The sequence below is a fragment of the Thamnophis elegans genome, chromosome 5 (assembly GCF_009769535.1).
Source record: "Thamnophis elegans isolate rThaEle1 chromosome 5, rThaEle1.pri, whole genome shotgun sequence".
Taxonomy (NCBI): Eukaryota; Metazoa; Chordata; class Lepidosauria; order Squamata; family Colubridae; genus Thamnophis; species Thamnophis elegans.
The window spans coordinates 68203231-68225974 of NC_045545.1; the positions used below are offsets into that span (position 1 = coordinate 68203231).

Sequence of the window (22744 nt, forward strand, 5' to 3'; positions counted from 1 at the left end):
CTTCCGTATACCCCGCCCACGCATATAACCCGCAGGGGGGCGCTGTGCATGTGAAAACCGCATATAACCCGCGGGTTATATGGGTGAAAATACGGTAGTAACTATTTTGAGAAATAAACTGTTCCATTCACAAATGACTAATAATACGCCAGAATTATATTTCCCCAATGTACCTTCAAATTGTTGCACAATCTAGGTGTCACTAGATAAAATAATAGCAACCCACATAATTAAAATGAAAACAAGACCACTTTCCAGATGTTTAATAAAATTGTTTTATGACACAAGAACAGACCGGACTTGAGCCTCTTTGGAGAACTGAATGCTCCCCCTCCCCACAGTCAGGCTTTCAGAATTAGTTTTACTACATAGGAAATAAATTGTTTTCAGACATTTCCATCTAAGGTATTTTCAAGGCCTGCATGTATGCACATTTTGCCTCATCAGCCAGATCAAAGCAGCATCTGAGACTGAATGTAAGCAAATTAAATTAAATTAAAATGCATCATTTCATATCCCAACCTGAAGCCCTAATGTGGAAAAGAGACTGAGAGATATTTTCTTCTTCTTCTCACTGCCCCCTCCTCCCAGTTTATTTTTAGTCAGTGTATTCAAAAATTCAAAAGGGCAAGGCCCTGAAGAGAAGAGAATTTGCAAAGCACATTTTGATTCTCCAGCATCATCCCTCCTCGGCTTAAGCATCAGGCACCTGCTTGAAAGACTCTTGGAAGTTTCTTTGGCAGAGCGGATGTGCTGGAGGTGGAGAAGACAAGAGGCAGATGTGGGAAAGCATAGATGACAGGTGATGTGGCTGTTGATCAAAACGCAGTATAGAAGGACTTGAATTTGGAGCCTGATCGGCTTTGCCAGCTGCTCAGTATCTGTAATGATCTGGTTTGAAGGGGCCATCTTTGGATAGTCCTAGGTACTTGGCCTGCTTATCACTCAGCTCGGTTAACTTCACACCGAGTTTATCCAGATGAGCAGCAGCTACTGCTTCATCCAGCTGGAAAAAAAAAAGAAAGTTATTAATATAGGAGGCAACATCTTGATATGGGCTGAAAACATGCAACTGTCTATCTGCTAATGAAAAGCTCCAGATGGCCAACAGCGAAAGATATGAGGGAGCGGAAGTTCACCAATATGTGAATGATAGAAATATGTGCAAATCATCCTTTCATCGAGTAATGTTTCCACACAGATGGACAACAACATGTTAAAGCAGAGTTTTTCAATCATGGCAGCTTCACGATGGGTTGACTTCAACTCCCAGAATTCCCCAGCCAGCCTTGCTGGGAAGTTGGAGGCCACATATCTCCATATATGGAGAGCCGAGGTGATGCAGTGGTTAAATGCAGCACTGCAGGCTACTGCTAGATCAGCAGTTCAGCGGTTCAAATCTCACCGGCTCAGGGTTGACTCAGCCTTCCATCCTTCCGAGGTGGGTAAAATGAGGACCCGGATTGTTGGGGGCAATATGCTGACTCTCTGTAAACCGCTTAGAGAGGGCTGAAAGCCCTATGAAGCGGTATATAAGTCTACTGCTATTAAAGCTACGAAAGTTATTAAAGGTCAAGGCACTAAAGACTCAGGCTGGGTTTTTTTTTTCCTAGCCCTTTCTGGAATATACTCAATCAGCAAATTAATGATCATAATGATTTGGAACTCATTGTAGATCAGGGCGGTCAAACTTCCGGCCCATGGGCTGGATGCGTCACATCCTGGCCACGCCCACTATAGTGAAGTGGGGGGGGGGGGAAGTCCCACTACATCACTTGATATTGCTGTGACAATTCGAGTTTGACACCCCTATTGTAGATAATCTACAGGGATTTGGGATTATTTGCTTTGAGCATGCGTTTGCACACACATTCTGTCTACTGCTGCTTGAATTTGCTAAATCCTAAGTAAAACTTATTGCAAACCACCTCTGGGTGGATATGCATATCTGCTGGGTATATGTGGTGTGTATACTGGGAGAGTATATTATTATTCATTATTTAGAAAATCTGCTGATGCCAGTAGATGGCTTTGCTGATTTTACCACATAGATAGAACAACCATTTCCTCAACTATGTCTGTGTTCCACATCTAGGCATCCTTTTTTAAATGTCATTCTCTGAACACTGCAGGCCAATAATCAAATATTGTTGCTGCGGTGAACAGGAGAATCACCCCCCCACATTTAATTTTGGAGGCTTTCTTTTTTTAAGGAAAATTGGAGTGCTTTTAAAGATGGATAGCACAATGCTCAACATGCTCTGGGATTACCAAAATTAGGCTGAAGAATTGCATGCCCCTCTTAAGCTACCCAGTCCAATATATCATCATAGCATCTTTCCTGGAAATTATATAAAAACTAATATAGGTCAATGGAAAATGATCATGAATAAAGCCAACTTCGTTGTGTTCACTTAAAACTTTTAGGTCTTAATGGAAGAGTCTCTGATTTACATTCCATAGTTTGATTGTCTATTCCAGGGGTGTCAAACCCTTGGGCCAGATGTGTCATGTTCTTGCCATGCCCACACTTGGTTTAGCAAAGGGGGGGGGGAAGTTATGATATGTCACATGATGATGTGACACTACACGCTTGACACCCTTTGCTCTATTCCATTATTGCAGCATTGTTCAGGAAACTTTTAGAATTCACTTCCATCATTTTCTATCTAAGCAAATCATGGCTTCATCCTACGAATGAAAAATCTATTTTGAATCTGACTGAATTTCAGAGATAATAGATCCACAGAAACCATCCAACATGTACAATCTTTGTTTTGGGGTGGGAGGGAAGGATTGAATCCATTTGATTTTTTTTAAAGAGTTTAAACAGAGTTCTTAAATGGCATCTCACTCTAGAAAAAATAATTCACCCATAATTTCCATAATTAAGGAGAAATTTAATAGAAACTGAAAAGTACTTTTCAGGACTGAAAAGTAACTTATGACCATTTTTCAGAGTTATGACTGTTGAGGCACCCCCATAGTCACATAATTTACATTCAGATGCTTGACAACGAGTCACATTTATGACAGTTGCAGTGTCCCAGGGTCATGTGACCATCTTTTGCCACATTCTGACAAAATCAATGGGGAAGCCAGATTCACTTAACAACCCGGTTACTCATTTAACAACTGCAGTGACTAACTTAACAAATGCGACAAGAAAAGTCGCAAAATGGGACAAAACTCAACAAAGTTCTCACTTAGCAACATACATTTTGGGCTCAATTGTGGTCGGAAGTTGAAGACTATCTATATTCTGAGCACTTGCCAGAAACATATTGCAAATGCCTTTGCCTCAGAAACTCAAGGTGAGGTATAAAGCATCTTTCCATTATGATTGGCAAGGGAATCATTAGATACCTGGAATATCCTCAAAGGAAACCTTGAGCAATATCATTCATATGTGAAATATGCTTCAGTGCATGAAATTTCAGAAAAGTTATAAAAAAAACCTGTATATACAGTATTTTATGTTCCATTGTTGCAGAGAAACACATTATTAAGTGCACAAACTAAATAAATAACCAGATTGAAAATCCAACAAGATGAATAACCTTTTAATTTTCCTATATGAGCCAGAGGTTGGGAAGCTTATAAAAACCAATTTCTAAATACTATAAATCTATCAATCATAATTTACATACATTTACATAAAAACAACACACTAAGACATAATGTGATCTATTTGGTTTAACTTAGCTATTATAGTTTAGGTGGCTTATGGCCTAGTATGTTATGCTAACTTTGCGACAGATATTTCAAGTAGAAATAAAATACAGTATTTTTATTATTTCCTGAAAAAGTCTATAATGTTGGATATGATGGTATGGAAGAGGACATCTATCAGCAAGATGGATGGACTCAATTATAATGGTAGTGCAGTGTTTGAAGCTCTGAAGCACCAGACTGGGGACACAATTTCCTAGAGAAGATCTGTTTATGTGAACACTGATAATTGAGTTTTTCAGAATATAATCAGTTCTGAAAATAATATTGGCTTATCTTCCCCACATTTACTTTGGATACCAGAAATTATATATTTCAACTTAAACATATCATTCCCTTTTTAATTTGCACACTTACCTTCTTTGGCAGAAAATGGACTCCTACAGTATATTTACCAGGATTTGTCCAAAGTTCTATTTGTGCCAGCACCTGGTTGGTAAAAGAATTGCTCATAACAAAACTGGGATGTCCCATGGCACACCCCAAATTCACCAGCCTGCCCTCTGCCAGAAGTATAATATGATGCCCATTTTTCAGTGTGTAGCGGTCCACCTGAATGAAAGCAAAAAAACCAAAACCTGTCAGAATTTTTTTTTCTCTTTTGGAAAGATGAAAGGCATTGCTGGACTTCCAGATGATGCAACATCACAACTATTTTTGTGATGAACTGAAATGATACACTGAATGTATATAAGCAATTTTGCAAAACAAGGAAAAAGAAATTGGTCATTCAGTCTCCTGATAATCTTTTTCACTGCATTTCCTGTAAAAATAATATCTTAAAAGCAAGGTAAAACATACAGTCCCTTAAGTATATCAAGGCAGCTAAGTTCTTGGATAACTTATCAGTTCTTGTAGAAGTAAAGCAGGCAGAGTTGGGGGAGTGGAGTTAAGCAAGTCATCAGCCTAGAGTCGTTACATTGCCACAAATGGTCCGAGTACAGCTCCTCTTGAATTCCATTGATGCTTATCTGGCAGCAATTTAGTATTGAACTTTAGCTGACTAGATTCTTGTGCATAGGCTTCAGCAATAAATCCTTGAACTGCAAGTTGATGTATGATCCTGACCCTGCCTGACACTTCTACACACAGAACCCACCAATTTATTGTATGTATTTTTATTGCTGAATACAGTGTCTCAGTAAAAGAAACCAAAGCGTCTTCTCTGTACATATATCCTACTGCGGAGATTTTTTCCTCAAAATCTACTTTTCACAAAAATATGCTAAACCGATGGGCTTTCCAGAAAATTCTGGATCAGAAAATGTTCCTATGCAAAAACTTTCCTGAGATGAACAGATTTTGACGTGGGAAAAAAAAGAAATCTAGTCTGTAAATTTGAATATTGAAAAGATCTAAAATCTCTGACATAGTAAAAATATTCTTAGCGAACTATTAGAAACTCCATTTTTCTCTCTCTTTTAGATCAATTATCTGAAAAGGAATTATCATATAATTTTGAAATTGCCAACTTGCCTAAATAACAAATGTTGACCTTGCAAAATTTTACCTTTTTGACTTTCCTTGCCCATATCTCTTGAGTTACAGCGAATTATAAAACCAACAGAAGCCTGTTCACAGTAATGAAATACACTACAACATCCAATCATTTCTAGAGACACTCAGACAGCAAGCAAAGTCTTAGCCTGATCCACCAAGGAATTCTATTTATCTATGCCTAATTAAATGCAGAAGTTAAAGCACAAAGTCTTGACTGGAATCTGCAAAGCCCTTCACAGCATGGGGCCAGGTTATTTGAGAGAACGCCTCTGATTATGTCTACCCATCTCATTAGGTTTTTACAGAAGAGACATGCTTCAGGCTCTGTCTGATAAGGAATGGTACCAAGTGTGGTCCTGGAAGAGAGGCTTTTCTGTTGTGATGCTGGGACATGATTAAAGAAAAGAAAGAAAAATCTGCCTTTTGAAACATCATACTCCCCCCTCGGAGATCTGATTGCCCTTGATTTTGTTGGCCTTTCAGACTTCGGTCTGAATTGTGGGGAGATCAATTGTGGGGAGAAGGGGGGGAGATTGGGCCCATGCACTGGTTATGTTAACTTGTGACCGAGGAGTGTATTTATGTTAACTTCTATTTATGCTTTTCTGGGTTTTTTTCCAAACTTAATTTTTTAAACTATTAACCACCCAGAATAATGAATTTGAAATGGGACATGATAATATAAAATAATATTTTTGAAAGACATTCGTCTTGAAAAATGCACAGCTGAATCCATCAATCTGAATTTGTACTGGTGCCATGAATTACACGTTTTGTCTGAAGTGCCCACAATCTGGAATAAATCAACTGTTTATTCAGATGAAGAGGCAACAGCTCTCCATAGGTTTTATAACTTCAGCAAGATAAAGCTGCACTTATGTATCTCCCCTGGAATCCGAATCTAATGTTGCATATGATATCTATACAGCATGAAAGAATTCATTACCTTGAAGTCTAGGAATGTTATTAATCTAAAAAACACTTCATAAAATGCATCTGTTTAAATTCTTTGTCCAGATTTGTTTCAATATACTAGGGATCTCATAATAAAAAAGTTGACGATTTCTATAACAAGAGACCTGCAGAGATAAGAATGCCCAGTGAACAGTACCACCTTGTATAATAATGTTTAACTCAACTGTGTAAGCAACTAACCAACAACTTCCATAATGCATTGCCTACCCTACAATTCCCAACTTATAGGAGAGAAACCTGGAACACCAAATACAAGTTGGGCAGATACAACCTTGTAGATGACCCTCACTCTGTCAAGGACCTAGGAGTACTCATTTCAAAAGATCTAAGCCCCAGAGTTCACTGTTAACAGCATTGCCAAAAAGGCATTAAGAGTTGTTAACCTAATTTTGCAAAGCTTCTTCTCCGGTAATATTGTACTGCAAACCAGGGCATACAAAACCTTTGCCAGACCAATTCTCAAATACAGGTCATTTGCCTGGAATCCACCCTGTATAATGGACATTAATACAATTGAGCAAGTCCAGAGGCATTTCACAAGAAATACCTCTGGACAGAGGAGTACTCCACTCCCTGCTCGCAATAGAATACCTTATTTTGGACCTGGACAACCTAGAACTACGCCGCCTACAGTCTGACCTAAGCTTACTACACAAAATTATCTGCTACAATGTCCTACCTGTCAATGAGTACTTCAGCTTCAACCGCAACAATACACGAGCTCACAATAGATACAAACCTAAGGTAAACCACTCCAAACTCGATTGCAGAAAATACGACTTCAGCAACAGAGTGGTCAATGCCTGGAATGCATTACCTGACTCTGTGGTTTCACCTCCAAACCCCCAAAACTTTAACCTTAGACTGTCTACTGTGGACCTTACCCCATTCCTAAGAGGTCTGTAAGGGGGCGGGCCTACCGTCCCTGTCCTACTGTTCCCATTTCTTTGTACTCATTTCTTATGTATATACTTATACCTGCTTATGCTTATATATTTATATGTTATATTCATACTTATACTTGTTTTCTCATACATGCTTGACAAACCAAATAAAATAAATAAAAAATAAATTATCCCATCCATCTGGAAAGAACTACATTAGAAAGGCAGACATACAGCATCATTTATTTCAGAATTGAATGCTACTATCTTATCAGGATATGATAAAGTTATAACAAAGTTCCTCTCACAGGACCACTTTTAAAAGCTGTTATTATTCATGTAATCTGCAACATAATGTAAAAACAGAGCTTTTAGAATTAAGATGGTATCTCACTTTTAGGATATTTAGTATAGTCTTTATTGTTGTACAAAATAAATACAATGAAATTGGTTATTATTTATTATAATGCAAAGAAATGATATAACTAAATGCTATCAAATTAATATGTTCATTATAAAATTACTGTCTGTAGCCTTATAACAAAACACACTATGGTTAAGAACTGGCTAAGTCATTGCTAACTGCTGAGATATAGCAAATAATTACCAGACTTTATCTTGGACATCTGCTTAAAAGTTTAAAAAGACACTTTTAAATGTATTTGGCAAAACACCAAAGTGGAAAAAAAACTTATTGAAAGGCTATCTATCTGTGGGTAGAAAGCAACTTGGAATAAAGCTCAAAGAACCAATATGAACAGAATAGCGTTTTCCTTAGGAATGCCAAAGTGCTGGTTCTTATCAAAATTGTGCTTTCCTTTAATTGCAAAAAAAATTACAGGACATCTTGCTTGCATAAGATGTTCAGGAATTTTAGGGAAGATGGGAAAAGCTTTAAAATTAAACTACATGAAGGGATAAGAAATGTTTTTGAAGTGCTCCTATTGAATTATTTATCTTAGCACCTGGACTGTTTCAAAATTGCACTGGGAAATGTCTTCATTTAAAAACAAGTAATATTGAAGCATATGTTTCTGAAACAAACCAGACTTCCAGTTACCTATCATTCAAACAGTAGCTCAATATGATAAGGACAGACAAGATGGAAATGTGGATTTGCTATATGATACCCAGAAGTAGTCACCATAGAAGGAGATAGCAACTCTGGCTAGAAAGCTTCACTAGAGAAACATGAGACCACTGTTCCCTCTAAGATGCGCGGGTAAGCACGTGGCAAGAACACCCCGCGCAGCAGTTTCTAACTGCCGTGCAGTGATTTCTGTCAAAGCAAACGTGGGGAAGTCCTTTGCAGGCGGCTAGAACTGGCCGCCTGCAAAGGACCTCCCCAGACTTGTTTTGATGAGCACAGAGCGACTGACGGTAGTTTGCGCCGGCCGCGGCCGCTCAAACTAGCATCAGTCGCCCCGTGTTCAGCAAAGCAAGCCCGGGGAGGTCCTTTGTGGGCAGCCAATCCTAGCCCGGCGCTGTGCCTGAAATGAATACCCAAAGCCCGCGCCGCCACTAGAATATCTGCTGCTGCCTCCTCCTCCTCCAACAGCACCACAACATTTGCTGCCCAGCGCTGCAGCTGAGGTGAAGCCGCCAAAGCTCCCGCTGGCGCCCCCATCCATGGCAGCAGCAGCGGTGCCTCCCCCTCCATGCGGAGCACCTGAGCTGGCTCCCGTGTTATATCTCCCCCTTCCTCCTCTGCCATGCTTTTGAGGAGCCATGAGGCCGCGGGAGCTAGTAGGAAGGCGGCAGAGGTGGAAGCGGCGGCAGGGGTACCCAGAGCCAAGCTGAGGTGCTCCGAGCGGAGGGGGAGGCACTGCCATGGGCGGGGGCTCCAGCGGGAGCTTTGGCGGCTTCACCTCAGCTGCAGCGCTGGGCAGCAAATGTGGTGGTGTTGTTGGAGGAGGACGAGGTGGCAGCAGCAGTTATAGAGCCAAGGTGGCGCAGTGGTTAAATGCAGCACTGCAGGCTACTGCTAGATCAGCAGGTCAGCGGTTCAAATCTCACCGGCTCAGGGTTGACTCAGCCTTCCATCCTTCCGAGGTGGGTAAAATGAGGACCCAGATTGTTGGGGGCAATATGCTGACTCTCTGTAAACCGCTTAGAGAGGCCTGAAAGCCCTATGAAGCGGTATATAAGTCTACTGCTATAAGTCTACTGCTATTATTCTAGTGGCAGCGGGGGCTTGTCGGCATCTTCAACTGCAGCCCTGCCCCCTGTGAAAAAAACTGAAGATGGAGCAGATCCATGCAGATGACTGGAGGAAGAATTCTGGGAGTTGAAGTCCACAAGTGTTAAAGCTGTCAGGTTTGAAGACCCCTGAGGTTTTTTTTTCCTAAAGGGTTATGGGTGCAAGGATCTTGTAACTTGACAGCTTTAAGACTTGCATGCTTCAATGCCAGAGTTTCTAAGCCAACATGACTGGAGGAGGAATTATGGGAGTTGAAGGTCACAAGTGTTAAAGCTGTCAGGTTTGAAGACCCCTGGGATTTTTTTTCCTAAAGGGTTATGGGTGCAAGGATCTTGTAACGTGACAGTTTTAAGACTTGCATGCTTCAATGCCAGAGTTTCTGAGCCAACATGACTGGAGGAGGAATTCTGGGAGTTGAAGGTCACAAGTCTTAAAGCTGTCAGGTTTGAAGACCCCTGGGATTTTTTTTCCTAAAGGGTTATGGGTGCAAGGATCTTGTAACAACAGCTTTAAGACTTGCGTGCTTCAAATGCCAGACTTTCTGAGCCAACATTTTGGTTGCTAAGCAGGAGCGTTGTTAAGTGATACTGATATTATATAACACTTTTAATTAAGTGGGTACCTTGAATAAACATAACTTTGAGTTTCAAATAATACTGATTTTGTTGTTGTCTTAGGTGACATCTGTGAAAAAAATTCAGGTGCTCAGGCATGAAAATGTGCCGCTCAAACACTATACTTTTCTGCTCACACTGAAAAAAAATTAGAGGGAACATTGCACGAGACAACACGAAGCAATGAAAGTAACAAATTCAGCTTGTGCCAAATGCATTTAGACAGATTAAACTAGCAAAAAATGCATTCTCAACTGGCTATGATGCATCTAAGTTAGATTTTTATAAGGTTAGATCACATTGCCGTAAAACCTGAAGTGATTTGATGTTTTGTGATGCTTGGGTATCAGAATGCTCAATCACAGCATGGTAACCCATTAACGCCAAACCCCACGTAACTGGGCAAGCTCAGGAAAGCAAAAAGAAACCAGATTTCAGTACAATAATTTGTATGCTAGTCTTGGATAAATATAGAATCTTAGGAACTGCAACAGGATCCGATAGAAGAGAATCTATGTAGCTCAGGGTTAAACTGTGGAGCTCCCTGAGCTTGGCTGTTTCCTTGCAGAAATTTTATTACTTGACATTATTTATAATGTGTTCATTAAGATGGAGTCTCTTTGAATGCTTTAAAATTCCTCCTTCCAGAATTAAGAATTCTGAATTCTCTCCACCAGAATTAAGTCTCCGTTCTATGTTCCCATTCATTCTTTTCTCAGGCTCTCCACAATCTGTTACAGGTATTAACACGTACATATTTCTGTGTACCTTAAAGATAGGAACTGGGACTAGATGTAACTAACCTGAGGTTTGATATTCACAATCTCCATAGCATTTTTATTCAGCCATTTCACGTCAATTTCCACATCAAAGTGCCCAATATTGCACACAATGGAATCATCTTTCATATGTTCAAAATGCCTGAAATGAAACAGGGAGATCTTTTTCAGGGACAGAAACTAGGCAGGAACCCAAGAAACTGGACTTTGAAGGCTTCCAGATGTCTGGCAATAAGAGGACCTACCAAAGTTTGCATGATGGATGTCTCCACCATTAGTGAATCTTTTGCTGCAAACATATGTGCGAGTCTCAACTCTAAGCTACGACAGAGGAAACTAAGCTTATAAACTAATCCATATTTTTAATACACAGGTAGTCCTTGTTTCCCAACCACAATTAGGATGGGCAACTTGGTTTTAAGTAGAGCGGTCACTAAGTAAAACTGTAAATGTGCTTATGATCTTACTTCAGCATTACTACATACACCTGCAAAGGTTGTAATGCAAGTATTGATCATGTTTACGTTTTCATCCTGTCATGACTGCAAACGGTCATTAAACAAGGCCTACCTGTATGCAAAACTAATGAAATCTGTTTTGGAAGTTTGACTCTCAGACTTCATCAACTAAAACCTAAAGATTTGTATTGGGAGTAAATAGCACTGAGAATAAGATAATTAAACCATCAAAGAAAGTATGTCAGCAATTCAACTTCTGCAATATTCTGCATCTCTGTTTAATATCACATGGAGCCACACCAGCCGTAACTAAAAAGATAAATACCTCCCCTGCACAATATCTGAACATCCAGTTGTAGTAACAAAGATGTTGCCTTCTTTGCAGGCCTCTTCCATTGTTGTAACTTCATAGCCTGAAAATACCGAAAAAGAAAAATGTATGTTGCGTCATAGCCAAAGGCATGCACTTCTACCTCTAAAAAAATAAAGCATCAATAGAACCAATAAAGATTCAATCTTCCTTATGTAATGTGTGTGTGAATTTATAATTTTAAAATATATTTTTGTTATACATAAATACTGGACTGGTGAACCATCACCAAACAAGCAAAGCTATTAATCCATATGGTTCTTCCTATTCCTATAAGAAGTTTAAGCAAGAATATATATAGGTATTCTAATTCATCTATTTTCAGCCACAATAAAGGTAGTCCTCATTTAGCAACCACAATTGGCACCAATAAATAGGTCAATGACTAAAGCAGTCACTAAGTGGGAAATCATTGCAGTTGTGCTTTCCAACTCAAAACTGACAAAAGTAATCAGTTTCACATCTTGGTTTTAGACTTAGACTAACTTTATTATCACTTTGAACATACACTAATCAGCATACATTAAAATGAAATTTCGTTGCATATAGCTCTGAGGGTATCCACCTCTAATATACACTACATAAATATGACTAAATAAATAAATACAAAATTATACATATAGCCACATATATTGTATGACATGAAGAAACAACACAGTTTAATTTGGATGTATACATATCCACAGCGAAAGAAACAAATCTTGCGAGTTTACCAGACAGATTTTGTTTGCCTTCCTAACCACCTCCTGCCCTTTCGAATGCCCAGCCCAATGCTGGAATGGCAATTAATGTTTGCATTCATTTTGGAGAGAAAGGGATTAGAAGACAGTAATCATATTGAAAACAATGCGCCAGTATCAGCAGTCACTTTTGCCTGCTTAGTGTCTTCTCTTCTAATATCTTTATCTCCAATTTCTCCAGTCTGTGGGATGGGGTGAAGGAGATTGCCTATGAAAATCACTTGGCAGGACTCTTCCTTTCTGGGGTGGATGAGGGAAGAGGTTGTAGTTAGCATAAAGGGGGAGCATAGGAGTCATTTGGGCTTCAATAGGAGCCTCTATAGGGATTGGGGAGAGAGACATGTGGGTGTTTCCTCTTTCTTGCTTTACAGACTTGGGCAGAAGTAAAAGACGGGAGGAGATTGGCAAGGGGAAAAGGGAATTTGTCTTGGAAAGGTGCCTATGAGTTCTGGCTTCCAAAGAGACTCAAAGGGGCATCTTCTCATCATGTCCTTCATTCCCAGTAGCACATGTCTGGACTCCACCCCAGTGCACCTGAAAAGGGAAGGTGCCGGAAGCCTGGCTTAGGTAGTGCAGACTTAGAACTCCTTTTTCATTTTGGCAGGGTGGAAACTGGAAGGGAAAGTTAACTGGACTTGGCAATATAGAGTCCTCGTAGTGGTTGCTGCTTTGATGTGAAGAAATGTTTGGCTAAAAGGAGAGGACTGTGATGGAACCAAGACTTGGCAAGTGACTTCAGAGCCACCTCTTAGTCTGCCCGGTGTCAACCAGCTTTGGCAGATGGCTACCAATCACTCCCCCAATAGGATGTTGCGCAGCAAGGAAGCCAGGGATTAGAAGAGAATAATCGCCCACATAATGAGTTTGGTGGCGGCTACTGGAACCAGCAAATTGTTGTAAATATATATTCCCCATTGTATACCTGCTTACTCTCTTCTAATTTCTTCTCCAATCTCTCCACCATGCAAGAGGAGGGGGAAAAAAGAACAACTGGTCAGCTACAGGACAATGTGTATTGAATATAATGGCAACCATGTGATTAAAGGAGGTTTTTCTGACACTATATTAGTATCTTGGACCAGTTTTTCTAGCCAAATACTGGATGCTGGAAAAGCACTGCAGTATTAGGTTACAGTCAATATACAGCTACTAAATTAATACATAACCAAGGTAATGCCATCTTGTATCATACAACCAAGTTGCTTCTCACCTTCCATAGCAGCTTGCAGTGCATTGATGGGGTCAATTTCTGTGATGATGACTCTGGCACCAAAGTTTCTCAAGGCTTGAGCACAACCTTTGCCAACATCACCATAGCCTGCTACAACAGCCACTTTTCCCGCAATCATGACGTCAGTGGCACGCTTAATTCCATCAATGAGCGATTCTCGGCAGCCATAGAGGTTGTCAAATTTACTCTAGGAGAGAAAACCGAACATTTGAAGAAAACTGAACATTCTTTATAGTTGCGTGTAAAAGCAAACAAAAAAACAGCTGTTATTTGTTATTGTATGGATCTAAATTCTACTGGAAAGAAAACAGAGATTATTAAACATCTCATGCGTGGCTCTTGTTGCTCATGGAGACTTTATTCCAGTATTAAACTATAGCTAACAAAACAAGCCTGCAACTATGAGAATTGTGGGTTAGGTTCTGGAGCCAATGGTAATTCTCTTCCTCCCATAAAGCACTTCTTCCACAAGCAATTGCGTTATAATGTAGTTGCCCTTTCTTTATGTTATTCAGCTGTGAAGTCTGGTTTTCAGACTCCATGATGTTTTCTTGCAGTAAAAATATCATTTTGAGAAGATTGATGGGCTGCTGATGGAGGGTTTTGCTTTCCATTTTCTGCCATGTGACTCATGCTGATTTCTCCACTGTACACTGTATCTTTCAGTCTTGGTGAGAGAGCCCATCGCAAGGGGCTGCACCGGGTACTGTTGCTGCTTGCAGATCATTTGTTGCAACTGGAGTAATCCGCAGACAATGTGCAAGCAGCATTAGTATCCAGTGGTGCAGTGGAGAGATCATTGCAAGCTGTTTGCATCCACTGCTCATGGCAAGTTCTCAATCAGTTGCAGGAAAAGCAGCAACTACAAACATTTGGCACAGATGATGTAATCCTTAAGTACTTATTTTACAAGTCCATCTGCCATTTTGCACATGGATAAAGTAATAAAAATATTATTAATAATAAAAATATTATCAAAATCCAATAAAAATGTTGGATTACTGGGCAACATTTAAGGTGTTGATTGTCAAGATTTATGGGGTCAACTTTCTGCTATCACTTCTTGTCCCATCACTAAGAAATGGAGGAGTTCAGGTCTCTAGGGTTGCCATTGAGCGGGATCTAGGTGGGAAACCTACTACATTTCACTGCCTACCCTGTAGAACAGCATTCCTCTTGATGTTCATAAGGCTGCAACAATACTAAGTCCCAAAACATGACTCTTTCAGCAGTGCCTGTATTGTATTCATTCTCTTCCTAATAATGTAGTATGAATGCTACACTAGCTTTTGAGTTTGTTATCTTTCTCTGATGCACACTATGCACTACTGTTTTGTCCTTTGCATATTCATTGTTTTGATTTGTTTTTTTAATTTTAATATGTAAACCACATAGAATTTCTCGGGTGATTTGGACAATTAAAAGGTAGATAGATTAAAAAATTTAAAAAATGAAGCCAAAACTGCAGATAAATGAAAATGTTTGCATACTGTACATAATAAAGCTTGATCTTTATCAATCACAAAAATCTGAACTGCATTAAACAAAATGAATACATGTAACTTGGATGTACAGGTATAATGAGGGGCTTCTTTAAGATTCAAGCCTAGGAAAATAGTAATTCCTTGGATCAATTACTATGTGGTTAATCTTTGGTGAGATTCACAGCCTTGGGGCTGTATGGTAGCTCAACAGCTCAAGTCCTAACCAAGGACCTGGGAATTACTATTAGTATTATTATCATTATTAATTACACTTGTATACAACCTGATTTCCAATGAGTCATTAGATATCAAACCATGTGTTTCTATTAGCATGTTCTCCCCACACCATCGTTTTAAAGCCTCCAGAAATTATTTCATATTAATTGAAGATAGGATCCTCCAAACTTAATTTGTTACATTTATATGCCACCTGATTCCCGATGATTCTGGGCACTTCACAAGTAAAAACATTAAAAATAGAATAATAGATAAAATAAAAAATAGAAGATGGGAAGAATGACCAAAAAAACCACCAAGTAATAAAAAAACCCAAAGCCCAGACAATCCAAAGAAGTAAAATTAAGTAATAAATAATAAAACATAATAAAAGGGATTAAAAACAAGTACACAGTTCATGTTCCCTGTACATATACTGTATTGTAAAGGATAATTATTGGGTAATTTATTGACAAAAGGATGGCAGAAACACTTTGTAGCTTTTGAGCATTTCCAAATGCAAGAAAGACCCATAACATTTTATTTTTAATTTTGATGCCAAGGAGACATAACCTCATTCCCTGTTAGATGCAATATTCTATAGCTTCAGCAGGAAGTAGTCATACATCCATAAAGGGGGATATGGAAACAAACCCTTCATGTAAAATATGAAGAAACAGTAAGTTGCTGTTCTGACCTCGGCTTCCTGATACAGTAAAAAGCATACGCTTAATCCCAAGAAACCCTCTTTTTATTTCAATAGCTGTGAATTCTATTCATTCACAGTCCTTAATGAGAAACAAATAGTTTGTAAAAAGTCCAACAGAAGTCTGCCAAAGTTTTTCGGGATAAGGCTGATAAGCATTCACCTTTATCTCCCTTGAAACGCTGCCAAAGACCTAATTGGCAATTAGCTTGCAAGGCCACACAGAGCAAAAAATCAAAAAGGAGCTTCAGAACAAAGTTGCTTCCTGCAAAGGCTCACGTGCCTTTGCTCCTCCTTTATGTCTTATGGGAGGGACCAATCCCCTCCAAGCCTTACAACCGAATTGTCCTTTTTGTCTTAATTGTTCTTGCTTTCTGGCTGCTCTGGGCATACGCACACTGGGAACAAGCTCACCCTGTTCCTCTGCCTCGCTGATGTCCATCTCTGGAGGCAGCACATAACTTCCCGATGGCCCTGGCCCCCTCTCTGCCTCCAAAGCAGAGCCCCCATCCAAGCCTTCCCCAGACTCCAGGACTGGCCCATGTTCCTCCCCAACTTCCTCACTGTCTGACTCTGTTGCCAGCTCAGCAGGCCACCAGCGGACCACAAGTTGCCTTCTTTTTTCAAGGAAAAAGAAGGTAGAACACAAGAATACTGGTTGTTACCTTAGTGACAGAGTCATTAACGTTAATAGCCGCCAACTTCAGGGTTCCATTGGCATGCATTTTGTAAAGATTATGGACGCCAGTGGTTGTCTCCTCAGATATTCCTTTGATTCCTGCAGGGGGAAAATCCAACAGAATTTATTGTACTACCTCTTAGATTTCATTCTGGCAGGATGACAGTCAATAGTTATGGACAGACATAACCAATCTTTTTTTTAATACATAAAAAGGGATATAACTTACTCTTTGAACATCTATTTATTTCCTTTCAGTGTAAACTTTTTAAACACTTGAAGACTTCATAATAAATATCCAGGGCATGGGCAGAAGAAAACAATACGTATAATCAAGAAGGATCTTCCCTCAATGACAGACAATATACAACATTTTCAGAAATTGTGAAATTATTTGGAATATTACCTGAATTTCAAATAGTTGATATAAAATAATCATATGCTTATTTCAAATTGTTAAGTTAACAATGGGACTCAAATCCTTTTTCACAGAGGGATTCAATCAGGATTTATGGCCGCACTGCTGAAGCAGCATAACTTCGCACACTGAGATTACATTTAGAAGCTATTGTGTTCAAAATCATCTGAAACTTCTTTAAAACTGACTACAGCTGATCCTCAACTTACAATTAGTAATTAGTAATTTAATACATTTATATGCCGCCCAATACTGTAGGACAACATTTGTTAAGTAAATGCCACAGTTGTTAAGTAAATCATAGCAGTAATGGAATCAGTAACACAGTTATTAAGTGATTCTGCCATCCCCATTGACTTTGATTGCGAAAAGGGGATCCATGACCCCAGAGCACTGCAACCGTCATAAATATGAGTTAGTTGTCACGTGTCTGAATTTTGATCATGGTGATGACCGTGGAGATGCTGCAATCGTCATAAGTGTGAAAACAGTCATAAGTTACCTTTTATCAGTGCCGTTGTAAATTCAAACAATCACTAAATGAACTGTTGTAAGTTGAAGACTACCTGTAAAACAAGGCTTGCATCCTTGAAAAAATGTGTACCTTTATAAAATTTAATATAGGGTACAAGAGTTACTTGTTATTGGTGGGGAAGAGTAGGAAAGAAAATGTATAAGCCTTGTTTAACAAGAAAATTTTCCACCAGTTATGGATGGAACTGCTTTGCAAACATTAATTAGGCAAGCAATAAATATGCCTTCTATTGAGGCATGGTTTCTATTTTCCTTTTAGTTTTTGAAATATAAATATGTTCCTTTACTGTAGCTATTAGCTATTTTATTGTATCTTCATCTGCAGTGGATATTTTATAGTAAAAAAAATTGAGAACAGTATTTGGCTTCACTGAAGGAAACGCATAATATTTATTGTTTTACTTTCTTGTATCTGTATCTCTCTCTGAGAATAACATTAAATGTGTTCTGTACATATTATATTGTTGAAATAAAATTAGAAATGAATTTTTATGTCAGTACATATTCAAGACTGTACCGGAAGAAGTATGTGACTACAGTATCAACATCTGGCTGCCTATAGAACACTGATGTTATACTGACTTTTCATCTACGCTACAGTAATATCCTTCATTAGTTCAACTAAAATTCATAACAGTTGACTAACCACAATTATATGTGCTATAGCCTTAGATGGAACCTGGGAACAAAATGCAGATGTTCCAACTCAGTTTTAAACTACATCATGGGCTTTGAAAAATGATGGAATAAGAAACAAGAAAAGCTAAGCTGGACTGTTTGATTTATAAATTAAATTTAATGTTCTTTCATCAGCCTAATCAGCTTACTTAGCTGATCAAATACATGTAACTTGATAGGTCCCAGTTTACATGACTTTGATTTATTCCCATTTCCACACAAATTTAGATTTAACTATCGACTTTGTTGAACTTGAAATTTTGAACATTATTCTATAATCGCAATTGACCGAATAAAATTCTTTTATTAAGGATTTTGTAATATTCATAAAGTAATTATCTTTCATTTTAAATTATCTCTTATTTCAACATAATAAAAGGATAGTTGGAGAGGAAGTATATTTTTGAGAAGGTATGGTTAGCATTAGCTTGTCCATCTAGTTTCACGTTCCATAGATATACAGTGTACTGTAGTAAGTGAAACTTAAGGCATACTTTTCATTGAATGAAGTACTATAAAAATATAAAATTTAGCTCTTAAGCCAATCAAAAATAGAGTTTCACAGAAGTGAACATATGCTCTGCTACCATATATTAACTGATAACTAATGGCCCTATTGATTTAGTATTTTAGTAGACTACATATTCAAGGAGACAAATTTTGTATCAAAGTAATTAAATATTTTGATATCACTTCCAACCATTAAATGCATTTGGTAGTATCACATTTGATGCAAATATTTAGATAGCGGGGAAGCAGTAGAAAAAAAGATCATAAATATCTCGCATTGGATACAAATTTTTTTTTGTAATTTTTTGTAATTTTTTAGAAGAATGAGGCCAAGTACCAGGAACCAAGTATATCCCCATTTGTACCTCTTAGCGTTAGAAAAATGAAAGGAAAAAATAGTTGAACACTAATCACTTCTGGATGTACAAAGGGCAATTCTACCCTGTATCTCTCCTGAACTATAGCTGATGAGTAAAAATAGACTTGGCAATATATTGTATGTTAATGTAAAGAAAGAATGACTAGGGCAATAGCTTGATAAACTAGATTTAAAAATGCAAGGCCTCCCTCTAGTGGACTTTTTACAAAACCTTATTTACATAACTTTATATCTCAATTACCATTTAGTCTCCGTTTTACTTTCATTGCATGGTTTTAATTATTCACTGTTGCATTTGCAATTTTATTTTAAAAAATTATGTAAAAAAGTATAACCTATTATTACAGCTTAAGAAATACTGACAGTAAGCTATCTACTAGTAATTATATCATCTCCCATGGCCACAAAAGCTTCTACAATTTTGGTTTCTTTCTAGATACATGAATATATAATATAGCATATAACTATATACAGCATATATACGTAACCATATTAATTGCATTTTGATTTAAGCTTAATTAACCGTAATTTAAATTTCAGTTATTCTTTAACCTGCCTATTTTGTGTAGCCCCTTCCATATCTCTAAAAAGTCAAGGGCAGGACTGTCCCTAAACAATTACTCCCATGTTTGCTTAAACCATTACAAAATGTCCAAAGGTACACGAGCCTAGAAAGTAATTATATAATGTAGAATAATGGAATAATTCCTGTGTAATATTGATGGACCTGTTAAACCAGCAGGATTATTGCCTCTAAAAGAACCAATGTTGGAAGATCTTGGTCTGTTTCCTTATCCTTGTCTGCTGTTAAAATAGAGGCCATTAGAGGTTTAACTTGCAGGTTTCAGTTTCACTATTGCATTGGAAAACAGCCTTCCTCAAATTTATAGATTAAAGTTGATTTTTGTTTTTCCAATATTTGTGGTTTTTATCTTTAGGAACTTTTTTTCTATTTGTCATCTTTATTAACTGCAATACAATATATGCAGTTTGCTAATTATGTGGATTGCCACTTGAAACAGTATGAATTTGTACTGTGCTGGACTGTAGGTAGTCCTTGACTTTTGACTGGTTGCTTAATGTTCAAAGTTACAATGGACACTCCCAAAAGCTACTTGAATTTGAAGTTAAATTGGCTGTACCCTCCTCTGGTCATAAAATCTCATTTTGGGTGTTGGGCAACCAGTTCATCTTTATCCGTGATGGCGAACCAGTGGCACATGTGCCACAGGTGGCAGTCGGAGCCATATTTGCTGGCATGGCAGCAGTCAGCTCCGGTGCGCATGCGCTCACCAGCCAACTGATTTTCAGCCTTCTGGAGGGCTGGGGGAGGCCATTTTCACCCTCTTCAGGCTTCAGGAAAGCCTCCACAGGCTGGGGAGGGCGAAAAACAGCCCCAACGCGTGGAAGTTTGGGAACGAACTGTTTCCGGCTTCCAGAGGCCCTCCGGGGGGGCAGGAGAGGCAGTTTTCGCTCTCACCAAGCTTCAGGAAAGTCTCTGGAGCCTGGGGAGGGGGTTGTGCGTGCATGCGCAGGGGATTCGTGCGCGCATGCGCAGGTGGGTGGGGGAGGATTGAATTGGTGTGCACAATTTTGTAACGCCATAAGAAAAAGGTTCGCCATCACTGGCCTATATGGTTATTTGCAATGTCCCACGGTTATAGGACCATGGCCTGTTCCCAAGGTTTATTTCCAGTTACTTACAAAAGTAGCCCACTGGATAAAATGGATTAGTTTAACAATTGTGGTGCTTGCTTAATAACCACTTCAAAAAAGGTCATAAAACCCAGCATAGTCACATGGCAACCTGCTTAATAATCACAATTTTTAACAATAACTCTGAGCTGAATTACAGTCATAAGTCAAGGACTGTAAATGTTGATGATAAAGACCTGAGTTCTGATCCTGAAAGGCAAGTTATTGACAGGCATGGTTTCAAAACTATAAGTGAATACCTATTTATTGAGGGGTAAAGGCATTTTGATATTAAGCTATTTCTACATGTCTTCAAAGTTCAATTAAAAGAATACAGTCCATATCGCTCTGATTCTGCCATGCAATACACACAGATATCATTCTTGAACTTAAAACTACTGTCACATCTAGGAATGCTAAGAAGATGAGCCCTCATCCAAGTTATTTTTTCTTCACAAAAGAAAACCAAAACAATCTACCCTTAATAATTGATTTGAATTTTCTGAATTGGGGTGTATATATTTTACATATAGGTTGGTAAATTATATAAAAACCAAAAGCTGATTATTTTATCTTTCTCACTGGAAGGTGACATTATTTTTGTGTAGGTTGGTTTTGATGTGTAAGCAAGCTTTAGTTGCTTAGCTAAAGTAGATCTGAGCACTTTCTAATCCACTGTATTAGATTTTCATTTGTGGGATTAATTACTTTACTGTTTTATATTAATTGCCCTGAATGCCATTTGTTTATTGAAAAAAAAAAAGAATGCAAAGCTTTAAAAAATGAATAGGAAAGATATGAACAGGAAGCTAGACTTTCTTATTGCCAGAAATACTGCATTCAGTACTAAATCAGTGCCTTTCAAACAGCAAAACACGACGAGGCAAAATTGCATTGTGCTGTCACAGAAGTGCACATCCTTTTGAACAATTTATTTAAAAAAAACACATTCTTTTGGCAGCCATGAGTTTAAAATGCTCTTCCTCAAATCCCAGGGTTTTATTGCTGTTTTATTTATTCTATTTAAATTCCTAATCTAGTACATACAGACCAATAAAATGTTATATTAGCATAGCAGAGAAGCTACTTGCAAAGATGTGGAGACTCTAGAAAGAGTACAGAGAAGAGCAACAAAGATGATTAGGAGACTGGAGACGAAAACATATGAAGAACGGTTGCAGGAACTAGGTATGTCTAGTTTAATGAAAAGAAGAACTAGGGGAGACATGATAGCAGTGTTCCAATATCTCAGGGGTTGCCACAAAGAAGAGGGAGTCAAACTATTCTCCAAGGCACCTGAGTGTAGAACAAGAAGCAATGGGTGGAAACTAATCAAGGAGAGAAGCAATTTAGAACAGAGGAGAAATTTCCTGACAGTTAGAACAATTAATCAGTGGAACAGCTTGCCTCTAGAACTTGTGAATACCCCAACATTGGAAGTCTTTAAGAAGCTGTTGGATAGCCATTTGTCTGAAACGGTATAGGGTTTCCTGCCTAGGCAGGGGTTTGGACTAGAAGACCTCCAAGGTCCCTTCCAACTCTGCTATTGTATTTTGTATTTGTATTATTTGTATTTTCTGTCTTTCCTTGAATCTTCCACTTTGCCATGTAATTCGTGACAAAAAAAACCTGGGATATTCCTGAGCAATTTAAGATTTAGAGGATTGAAAAATGCGGGGAAATTTTCAAGAGGATCTTCAAAAGAAAACATTTTTCTCATAATCAAAAGAATAATATTGATTTTTTTTTGGTTTGGCTACTTTCCAAAACATTCGTTGTATATTTGTTGTGGAACATATTCAGTTTATAAATATATGACATTTCTTCTTACTAGGATCATCTGGCATTACTACATTAATACAAAAAAGTTCTATATACTATGAAAAGTCTCATTGTCAGGATTTTTAACAGGTGCAATATTGCATCACACAGCAGCAATTTTTGAACCAAGGTACCTCAAAT

General features: G+C 38.3%; 1 protein-coding gene across 1 annotated transcript in view; it reads right to left on the reverse strand.

Moving 5' to 3' along the window:
* Window positions 1-248: 248 nt before the first annotated feature.
* Window positions 249-22744, reverse strand: part of AHCY (adenosylhomocysteinase) — a 33126-nt gene continuing 10630 nt past the window's right edge. Inside the window, exons 5-10 of the mRNA XM_032217482.1 lie at window positions 16555-16667; window positions 13463-13670; window positions 11468-11555; window positions 10709-10826; window positions 4090-4284; window positions 249-1006 (exon numbers count right to left, since the gene is read on the reverse strand). Coding sequence (XP_032073373.1) covers window positions 875-1006; window positions 4090-4284; window positions 10709-10826; window positions 11468-11555; window positions 13463-13670; window positions 16555-16667 — 854 coding nt within the window. The 3' untranslated portion in view covers window positions 249-874. The remainder of the gene's footprint in view (window positions 1007-4089; window positions 4285-10708; window positions 10827-11467; window positions 11556-13462; window positions 13671-16554; window positions 16668-22744) is intronic.